At 39.5% G+C, this 11,614-nt stretch overlaps 1 protein-coding gene across 1 annotated transcript; it reads right to left on the bottom strand.

Annotated features, from left to right (window-relative positions):
- Positions 1-3,502: 3,502 nt before the first annotated feature.
- Positions 3,503-10,705, bottom strand: ATP5PD (ATP synthase peripheral stalk subunit d). The gene is made up of 6 exons (XM_070934632.1): positions 10,620-10,705; positions 9,717-9,847; positions 9,060-9,156; positions 6,612-6,683; positions 3,851-3,913; positions 3,503-3,709 (listed from the first exon to the last, which is right to left on the bottom strand). The coding sequence occupies exons 2-6, from the start codon at positions 9,836-9,838 to the stop codon at positions 3,578-3,580; spliced, it is 486 nt and encodes a 161-aa protein (XP_070790733.1). The 5' UTR covers positions 9,839-9,847; positions 10,620-10,705; the 3' UTR covers positions 3,503-3,577.
- Positions 10,706-11,614: the final 909 nt, after the last annotated feature.

The raw sequence follows: 11,614 nt of genomic DNA, 5'->3' as shown, positions 1-11,614 counted from the left end.
TAAAAAGAGTAACTTCCAAATCTGATTGTGTTGGATCTCCCTCTCTTCTTATACTCCCATGAATCAAGGAAGTGTCTGTCTTAGCCTCTTCCAAACCTTATCTCTGTACTATAGATTTACGACACAGGTCATCCTTTTTTGTTTTGATAGAGGTGTAAAAAAAATAATTTCATTTCCCTCTACAATCACTGACTTTCCTCCTGAAAGCAATTTAATTTTAGCATGTTCTTCAGCCCTCCCTATTGAACAATTGAAAGGACAGAAAGTGGGGGGGGGGGAATCTCCACTTTACCCAATTCTAGGTATGTTAGCACTCAAAAGGATTTCTTTGGAGAAAAGTTGCTGGTTACAGTTCTCACTGAATAAGATAATAAAGGGAAAAGGCTTAAAGACACTTTCTGATGTGGGGCGCAAGGGGTGGACCCACTACATCCCAGGCAGGCACATGCATGTACTCTCCACATACACCTAATCAAGTGATGTTGGTTAATAGATCTTGGCTTAAAATGATGAACAGAACCACCATGATTTAAAACTCGCCATACTATGGAGCTAGATATATTGAAAATGTTTTGTCCAATTACAATCTCACTGGAGAGTATTCTACATCATTCCATTAGAATGGTCATTTTATATCAAAAAAGATGATGTTGATTTGGCATGACTGAATAAACTCATTTTGGTATTCCTTTCTAAATGCTCACAAACTCAATGACCTGTCCAAAAATTTATTCGGACATTAAGATGACCAATCTGTAATTTGCCAATTGTTTTTTTTTAATCTTGTCTCTTTTTTGAACACAGCAGATTCAAGCTGCACGAGTCTTTTTTTTTTTTTTTTACAAACTTGTTCTTGAACATTCAGACGACCCATTCTATATTGGAGTTCTGAAGACCCAGCACTTCAGGTGAGGGCTGGGGAATGCTGAGAATTGGTCCTCTGCATTTGGAAGTACATCTAGTAGAATATTTTTGTGATGTATGTTTGACACTCACTATGTTTTTAACTCTATGGGCTGGTTTACATCAGCCATTCAGACTCTTCAAGAATTGAGGAGCATACAATAGATATCACAGCAAGTAAAAAGTAAATAAATACATAATCTCTCATTGCACATGGGCTTGGTGCCTTATGAACCCGACTCTCTATAAATACACTGAAATGATTAGTCCTCCTTATTTTCTGCAATTATTAAGCTAGGTTTTTCTATTGTTAGTTGAATACTGATTTGGGTCTTTTTGTTAGCAATGTGCCAGGGTATTTTTGATAGCATGATAATTATAACAGCTATAGCATACATGCCCACAGATGTTAAATTCAGGGGAAATGATATAGAATAACATTTTTATTATATAAGCAATTTAGAGGTTCTGGGAGGTCAGTCCTGAAGTAACAGCATTTTTTGCTGTAAGAAAGCAAGTTTCCTTCCAGTGGTCTTTTCAAAAATTGGCAGTGACTAAATAGCAATTTACAAACTGTGAAAGTTGAGGAAGCAAGTAACTGGTATATTTCTGGAACATGCTTCCATTATCTCTTGCCTTTGGATGTGCTGCCAGTCCCGATTGCAACAGCTGATGTATCAAGACATTTGTCTTTTTTACAGATGAAATGGGGAAGCACCCACTTTGCCTTTCAGATAAGCCATTCTCCCAAAAAGAAGAAAAAGCCCAGCTTCCTTATCATGTCATCCTGGCTCTGCTAATCTTTCCAGTAAATCTCTGTACAACACACTTTTATATTTAGGTACATATATATGTCTGTATTCTGGATAATGATGCAAAAAAGAAGAGGAAGAAGAAAGATGATTAATGTTCAACAAGACAAGCTAAAGGAGATGGTATCTCCCTTGATTTTCTCCACTGCTGCCTCTGGAAAAAAGAAGCGTACAGGCTCCAGAAAGAGATATGGCTGTCCATTTGTGGTGATAGTTTTCACATGAAATTCCCAGCCTTCACTCTCCACAAAGTAAACCATTAAAATAGCATTTCCTGCCTCTAAATAAGTTGCTTTCTTCTGAAAATATGAGCTGCTCTCTCCCTACCCTGCAGGCATGCCAGCATAAACCAACTTCAAAGGGAAAACATTTGCAACTTTATAGAGGAGTAAAAAAAGATTCTCACATATAAACAGACTGAGATTGATCTATAACAGGGGTCCCCAACCTTTCAGACCTCAGGGACCACTAAATTCATAATTTTAAATCCCACGGACCACTAATCTGATCTGCCTAATGACAGGCTGGGTGGGCGTGGCAAGGTGGTTATATGACTAGGTGGGCGTGGCCAACTTGATGTCACTCATGATGAGTGGTGCCTTGCAAGCCTCTGCTTGCCACTCCTCGCCTGCCCGCCCTGGCTCCTTAGGGCCCAAACAGGAAGCAGTTGTTGGGGCTAAGCAGCCACCATGAGAAAGAGTTGGCAAAAGAGCTGGCTCAGTTCAAATTGGATCTGACCAAGAAGGAGGCTCAGCAGAAGCACTTCACTGAGGACTATGAGCATAGCTTTCCAAGCAGAGGGAAGACCTGCGGGAGTGCAAGGCCAGGTACTGGTGCCTGGAGGCTTAGCGGGCTGAGATGGTCAGCCAGTTCCAGGACATGATGCTGTCCGACTGGAACAAGGCCCTCCGGCTCTTTGCCACCAGCGGCACTTCCCTCCAGCCTTCGCCCAAAGCCCCACACCAGGAGGCTGAAGCAGACCCCAAGTCGGAATATCTGCCCCCCTCTGACCTACACAAAAACACCCTGAAGGGGGAGACTCTCTGCAGCAACACAAACGTTCATTGCACATATCCGGCCCAGGGGCTGTAGATTGAGGACCCCTGATTTAGTGCAATATAAAAAATGCAAATAATTTTTCTGCCGACCACCAAAATTTTCTTGTGGACCACCAGTGGTCCACAGACCACCAGTTGGTGACCACTGATCTATAAGAGCCAAGGATCGCAAGGGGGGGGGGATATTTAAAGAGCTAAGAAATAATTAAGCTGGAAAATAATGGTACAAAACAAAGACATAGGAACAAGGACAAAAAATTAATAGATTAAATACAATAGTAGAATAAGATAAGATTTTTCTCTCCTAAGAAAAATAGAAACAAGCATAGAATAAGCATAAGGAATAAGGAATAAGGAATTGGAATTTAATTATGTACAATAAAACATATTTCTGTAAGAAAAACAAATGCAGTCTTTGTGATCTGTACCATACTTAAAAATGCCTAACATTGCAAGGTAAATATTCAAAGGGTTAAAGCATCCATCCATAAAATGTTGAGTTTTATATAAGCACATTTTTAACACATCATAATTCATATTTGAACAAATCCAATATTATTAATTCCAGGATACACAACATTAAATCAAATCCAAACCAAAAACTGAAGTACTCCAACTTTTACCACAGTATAATAAGAATGTTAGTTAGAAGCAACAATCCCATACAATCTTAGTAGTAATAAGCTAAATTGTAGGATTTTTAGAAAAAAAGAGGCAGATTTCGAAGGCTCATGTGCAATTACTTTATTTAATAGACTCATGAAGAAGAATTGATGTTGCACAATGCTTTCAAACAGCCAGTGTTTATAAGTCAGAACCAAGCTTGTGTGGCCAATGAGGATATTTTATTGGGTCAAATGTAGGATCCTTAAATTTTTCAGGTAGATCGTCGTATACCATATTTTCAAAAGGTATCATGTTTCTCAGTTCCTGAAGCTTAAGAGAAAAAAAAAAGAACCACCATAATTACCAACACATGATAAAGAGAAATGCTGAAAACCAGCAGGACAGAAATTATTAGGAGAAAATAAAATACAATGTCAAGATCCTTTTGTATAATTAAAATTGCTAGCTCACCTCCTCCTCATATTCAACAATGCGGGCTTTAGAAGCCTGTACGAAGTCAGCAGCAGTCTTATCCTGAAAGAAGAGATAGCAACATTATGAGAAACTTTGGTTCCAGAGAAGCTATCCGTGGACTTAAATGTTTACTTATGGGAGCAGAGGCTTGAATGGATCTGATCACAAGACATGCCTCCCAATGCCTCTCCAGTCCATATAAGCCTAATGTGGCGCAGTGGTTAGAATGCAATATTGCAGGCTATTTTTTTTTACTTCTGGCTGCCTGCAATTTGGCAGTTCAAATCTCACCAGGCTCAAGGTTGTCTCAGCCTTCCATCTTTTCGAGGTGGGTAAAATGAGGACCCAAATTGTTGGGGGCAGTAGGCTGACTCTGTAAACCACTTAGAGTTGGCTGTAAAGCGTGTAAAGCAGTATATAAGTCTAAGTGCTATTGCTATTGATTTATTTCTTTGACAGGGAGCAGGGAAAATGAATTGATGGGCAGGATTCAGTATTTTAGCAAATACTTTGGATACACAGTATTGAAAACACCCCTAGATACACTGGCAACATGAAATTTACAACAGGCTGATGTAGCATCCCTTTTACTGTTTGTGAGAAAAAAGAAATACAAGTAATACTCGACTTGGAACCATTCATTTAGTGACTGTTCGAATGGTACTGAAAACAATGACTTGTGATTGTTTTTCACACTTACGAACATTGCAGCATCCCCGTGGTCACCTGATCAAAATTTGGACACTTGTATTTATGACAGCTGCAGTGTCCGGAATCATGTGATCATCTTTTGCCACCATCTGACAAGCAAAATCAATGAGGAAGCTAGTTTTACTTAATAACTGTTTTACTAACTTAACAACAGCACTGATTCATTTAACGGTGGGAAGAAAGGTTGTAAAATGGGGCAAAATTCGCTCAAGATCTGCCATGCTTAGCAATGGAAATTTTGGGGCTTAGCAAAGGATGCATAACAATAACCTAACTGTCCCTGATAACTGGCCTGCTTGTAGGAGCCAAAAAACGGTTTTGAATGTAGGAGGGCGGTGGCTTACAAGGTTGGGATACTCGGATGACAATTGGCAGGCTCACATTCAAGACCTGGTTGCTGCCACAGGACAGGTTGAGCTTCCGTCACACATGCTGCAGCTCTTTCTGAACCAGAAATTCAAAAGCAAGAGACCACAAATAGATAGATGGGTACCACATCAGCGACAAACCTAATGGGGACATGAAAGGAGCTCCCAACTGGGCATCTCCCAGGCAACAGTAATGTCATCATTCAATCCTTTCAACCCGGAAGTGCTTTGGTGCTCCTGACACAAATGTAGTAGAAGGCTTTGGATTTTTTGGAGATTCCATCATCAGAACTTTTCACCTACTCCATGCTGAGAAAGCATTAGGAACTCTGCATTTGGTTGGTTTTATAATCCATTAGAACTTGTTCTTGTTATACATTTTGATTATTAGTTCATAAAATAATAGTAAGAAATGATAAGAATGTTGAATGTATTTTAAAATTTGGAATATGTCTATAATAGGCCAGCAAAATGCAGTAGTTGAAAATACATTCCTAGAAAATTGAATATTTAGGTTCATTCTAAAGTTAGAATATTTTGGACATGTGATGCGACACCCAGAAAAATACGGCATCCTTCACTTAATCCTCCAAGGAAAGATTGAAGGCAAATGAGGTCCAGGTAGAAGAACATCATGGCTTCAAAACCTTAGGGCAGTGTTTCTCAACCTTGGTAGCTTGAAGATGGGTGGACTTCAACTCCCAGAATCCCCCAGCCAGTAGCGCTGGGAGATTCTGGGAGTTGAAGTCCACCCATCTTCAAGCTACCAAGGTTGAGAAACACTGCCTTAGGGACTGGTTTGGACAAAACTCAGCAGCACTTTTTCATACGGCTGTTGACAAAAACAGGATTGCCAACATGATCGCCAACGTCCGATGACGGATATGGCACAAGAAGAAGGTTCATTCTCCTGCACCAGTATAAGAACAGTGTGTATTCTGTAAAATATGGGCAATCTGAACTTTATAGCCAATAATAAAGTCAACAATACCACAATTACAGTGGCACAGATTTACATGTGCCCTGCAAATAAATATCCATGTGTAAATAAAATATGTATTGGATATAGTTAATTCTCATAATCTTTATCCTTCCTTTTTGAGATTGACAGTTCAGCTACCAGATTTCTCAAATATCCATCCATTCCATAGGCTGTATCTTATGAGTGCAATAGGAAATGGATGATTCCATAATTGCTCTAAAAATCAACTAAGTCACTGCTATTTAGAATAGACAATTACATATAAAATACATGCAGCACAAGTGAACTTTATAGTATTTCCCAAATAAGGAAATTGTTCTTCTCCCTTATTTCTGCATTCATGTTCTGATTTTCTACTTTGTACCTCATAAATACTATTTATTATTTCCAGCTTTTACTCTTAAGGAGGAAGAAATGGAAGGTCTTCAACTTATTCTTCCAATGTAAGGCCTGCAACTCTTGTAGTTAAAATTGGCCATTGTCAGTGCCACGATTCTAGCAGAGAAATTACTAAAGGCAGAAATCCATAAGCAGATGGAATGTGGGAAGCAGGGAATGATGTTCAGTATAATTTAACTAATGGCACCATAAGTAAAAATTAGGCCAGGAGCGATCTGCTAAGATGCCAAGCAGACACCTCTGCAAACACCATTGATGTGCAATGAAAAAAACAGTAACAGGATAGCGGAACACTTACAGACTCCTTTTCTTGGACGTTTATTTTAGCTGTTTCGGTATCCGCAGGCATAGGAATCTGCAGTGCCTTAAACTGTGAAAATTGAGGAAATAATGAATGAAATGCGTAGCTTTTGGTTTCCAAATCTATGCATACCATATGTACCTTCTTCCTTCTATCTATATTTCTAATTTAGTAGTAAAGTACATAGTTTCCAATATCGTTGTATTAGGCTCTTGTACATTTATTGTCCTGTTGTATGTACCTTTCAACCATAAGATCTAAATTCTCATTCCAAATATCTATTGCAGACTAACCTTAAATATCTGACAAAAGAACCGGGCTCATTTACACATTATCTCCTAGAAAAAAATGCACCACTTTATGAGATTTAATGTATGGGCAATCAACCTTTTGGCTTGCCTGGGCTGTACTGAGTGAAGAGGAATTGTCTTGGGCCACATATAAAATATATAATATGGTTAATGTGTATAAATATCGCTAAAATCACATGATAAGTTTAAGATCTTGTAGGGCCGCCTTACTAGGTGTCCATGGCCACATGTGGCCCAGGGGTCACGTATTAGACATACCTAATTTAATAGAATAAGCACAAAAAGTCTCAATCAAACCTCCTTATTCTAGTAGCTCACATCTTTCTCCTCCCTGTTAGTTCCCTGAACCACAGCCAGTTTCAAAGTTTAGGAATTATCCAGTGGGCAAAAAACCCCAAAATAGTTGCCATTTTGCTGAGAGAGAGATTTTGCAGTTTTAAAATTTAGTTGACATTGCCCAAGGACAGCAGTCAGTTTACATGAAGAGACAGTAAGGCACTAAGGCTAATTTTAAAAAGTGAAAAATTTGTGATATCGTAAGTCTAATAATAAATGCAGTGTTCTCACACATTATTTTACAAGAATTATGGTTAAATTTCACCAGATTTACAGATTCAGAGTGGTTTGGGTGATTTTTCCTCCCTTATTACATTAGGCAGCCTGTCATCTGGCACTCAGGTTAAAGAAGCCAATTCCCTTCTTCGGAAGGGACTACAGCTAGATCTCTGCCTGGCTGTGTGACCAATTAGCCCAACACTTTGCCAATGAAATTGCTCAGATTTGCATAAATCTTGGCTCTTCATAGGGAAAATTCCCTGAGATGACTGCAGCAATGTTATGTCATGTTATGTGGACTCCTGGCTCCTGAATGCTATTAAAATGAATAGGGTACTCTCATCTGCCACGCCCCACATAAGCACCTGACTATCGCCCCTCTAGCTTCTTTCGGAAATTGAGAGGAGGTCAATGTGTCAATGTGTGTCTTAGGAAGAGGGTGGTGCTGGCATACTCGAAAAGGCTACATTTGACAACTATTGCCCTATGTCTAATATTACTTTTTTAGAGAAGATTATTGAGATTCTAGTCAGGATATACCAACAGAGCACTCTTGAGGACCTTTTTCTGTGAGGTTTTAGATCAAGGTACGATATTAAGACAGTATAGGTCACTCTTCTGGATTACCATTGTTATGACCTGAATATTGGTACAAGTAGTCCTAGGTTTACAACAGCTTTTGGGACCAGAATTTCTGTCATTAAGTGATTCAGTCCTTAAGCATGACATCACATCACCACATTGCTTAGTGATGGCAATCCTGGCGGTCCCGATTACTGTGATAACCGAGAGACTAACCAGTCAATAAGTGAGGACCATACATGATCAGAATTCTAAGTAAGCAGGGTCTTCCCAACTACTACTCGGAAGCCATGATCAGTAGAGCCTTTGCCTAGCTTCAGCTGCTACAGTAGTTGCATCCCTACTTAGAACAAGATCTTGCAATAGTGATTCATGGCCACATCCTCTTATCTAAATAGCTACACCTCACTTTACACACCAATTTACATCTGAATATCCTTGAAAGCTTCAGTGGCTTGGTGCTGACAGTTCCTTGATATGAGTACAGTACTTTGCTTTAGGCTTTGACATGAGTGCAGTACTGTGCTTTAGACTGTGAACTAGTTTCCCATTAGCTCCTGAGTACAATTCAAAGTACTACATAACTTGGGATGAGAATACTTATAGAAGCACTTTTTCCACCCAATTTTGAACTGCCAGACTTGAACATCTCCAAAGAACCTGCTTGTGAGTCCCAACTTTTGCCAGGTGAGAAATATGAAGGCTCATAGCCACATCTCTGTGGAAGCTCTTTGGAATAGCATCCTCCCAGAGATTTGATTTGCTCCCCACTCTACTTGCTTTCTCTAAATTGTTAAAAAAAAGCAATGGGGGTATTTCAAAGTAGTTGAGAGGGATGAATTGGTGCTATCAACTTGAGTAACACTGTATAGTCTTTCGTTTTTCATCTTTTTATTTGAAAGTTTTATTGCATTTTTATTGGTGTTTATAACTGCCAAGTCTCTTCTGCATCCAATAGAATACACCTCAAACACCCAAAAATTTAAAAGTGCCTCACCTTCTTTTCAAATTCATCCACTAGGGCAGGGTTTGCGACTGTAGTCTTGTAGAAAGTCCAGTCAATGGCTGGTGGTGTCTCTGGCAAAGATGCAAGCCTATTTAGATACATAAAAGAACATCAAAACTACTGGATGCTTCAGACTATTCCTTCTTCTAAAGTCATTTTTCATTCTTGATTTTCACAACAAGAAAGGTCAAACAAATGTTTGGATACTCTCTTTGCTATCAAGATAAAAACTTGATAACAAAGAATGTTATATTTAAAGATCTGTGGGATGGATTACTGTCTGTACCAACATTTCCCATACCTGGTGTAATCATATTTACTAACAATGACTGAGAAGCAATCAATATAGTCTTGTTATTTAGCTATTTAACTCTTTATTTAAATTAAATTTAATACTAAAATCAAAGGAACAGTTCTGCCTAAAGATTTTACTAGATCTGAAAGCATGCCCATTTCAATAAATCTCTGCCTTAAAAGTATGTCTTTTATTGCACTGATATAAGAAGCAAATGAACAGTTCAGCAACATGTATTTAATAATGTAATCCAAATAATGCCATTGGTTCATCCACCAATCACAAAGATATTTGGTTTAATATCACTCCTTTTCTTTCCATGGTGCTCTTTACAAACGAAGAAATATACTCACTTGGCTGCAATAGCATCGCTACGTGATTTTAAAGCATTAAACAGAGATTTCTGATTAATTGGTACTCGTTCAGCAAATGCTGCCCAATCTATTGCTTTCAGAGCAACCTTGCGGCCAGCCATTGCTATCACCTAGAAAATGGAAAGAGACAGAGGGTAAGGAAGAAAGAAAATAGACAAGAAAATAACATAGCAAGTGAGGTATGAAGGAAGCAGACAATGGACAATTTTTAAACAGAAATGTTCAACCATATGAAATCAAGAACTAAAATACAACATAGATTTATTCAGAAGTAAATCTGGTGTTTGGTGTAATAGTGGTTCACGCACCAGGCTAGAAACCAGGAAACTGTGTGAGTTCTAGTCCCACTTTTTAGGTAGGGGAGCCCAGTCAACTTTCTCTCTGCCCTGGGAAGGAAGCAATAGCAAACCACTTCTGGAATCTCTGGCCAAGTCGCCAAAAGTCAACAATGACTCGAAGGAAAAAAAACACAAAAAAATTGGTTGGAGATGTTTCAAAATCATGCAGCTTCGATTCCATTTTTTAAAAAGACCTCTAGCTTTTTAAAAAGCTGATACTAACAGGATCGTTTGCTCCAAGATATTAAGCAATGTGGGGTTTTTTTTCATAATTTTTTTCATATATATTTTTTTTCATAATTATCCCAAACAAAACAGCCAGCGAATTTTTTTTTTCTTTATTTTAGCATCTATTTTCCTAGCTGAAGTGGAAACCATGCTGGAGAGCAAATGTCTGTCCTTGGAGGCGCCATCAAACCACTCCGACCCGCGCCAGAACGAAACGAGAATCATTACAGGCAAAAAGATCGAAGAGGAAAGCCGGTTAACAAGCAGGGATTATTGCAGGACTAACCACCCTCCCAAAGGACATCGGGATCCTCACCTTCAGCCACCCCGGTAATTGCACCGCCGGAAAAGGCTCCCGGAACCAAAGCTTGACAGAGAGCAACGGGCCCAATCGGGACGACTCTCTCCGGAAAGAGGGCGGCCCTAGAGAGAGCAAAAGGCAAAAAAAAACTCAGCTGGCTGAGGAATTATGGGAGTTGAAGTCCGCAGGTCATAAAGTTGCCAATGTTGGAGACCCCTGCTCTAGACAGCCAGCAAAGGCAAACTACCCATCTATGGAGATTCTCAGTCACCATCCAGGTCCTGGTTGTCCCAAAGGTGCTTTTCCAAGAGGCAACTGGACTTTTGTCATTTTTCTTTGAAGACGTCTCGCTTCTCATCCAAGAAGAGTTGATTTGCAGCTGAAGAAGCTTCTTGGATGAGAAGCGAAATGTCTTCAAGAAAAAAATCAGAAAGTCCAGGTGCCTTTTGGGGGGAAAAAAAGCACCTTTGGGACAAGGCAAAGTACCGTATTACTTGGTCTGTTGTGTAGATGCTTGGGTGGTTTAGGGGTGGGGAATTGTGGTGGGTGGGGAGTGTGTTTGGGGATTGTTATGTGTGTTGGACCTGGTCTTTGGGTGTTAAGTGAATTTCATTGTAGGGGTATACACGTACAATGAAAACAAAGTTATTTATTTATTTCGTAATGGAGTAGTCAGAGGCGATGGGGGCAAACTTCTCTTCATGCAGGCTCGGAGGTGGCGGTGGCTTCAGGGGGCAAAGCGGTTGAACCTTAATGCAAATTGAAGTTTTGGACTCTCCAGGTGCTTTGGCAAGTAAACCTGTAATCCCCATGAGTCCCCTTAAAATATAGACAATCCTCAACTTAGACCACCACAATTGAGCCCCAAATTTCTATTGTTAAGTGAGTTTTGCCCCCTTTTGCGACCTTTTCTTACCAGAGTTGATAAGGGAATCACTGCAGTTCATAAATTAGCCATCCAGTTTTTAAGTGAATCTGGTTTCCCCATTGACTTTGTCAGGTTGTCGCAA

The sequence above is a fragment of the Pituophis catenifer genome, unplaced genomic scaffold (assembly GCF_029215685.1).
Source record: "Pituophis catenifer annectens isolate HBS135680 unplaced genomic scaffold, rPitCat1.0.hap2 SCAF_2, whole genome shotgun sequence".
NCBI lineage: Eukaryota > Metazoa > Chordata > Lepidosauria > Squamata > Colubridae > Pituophis > Pituophis catenifer.
This window is presented reverse-complemented; position numbering and strand designations above follow the sequence as displayed.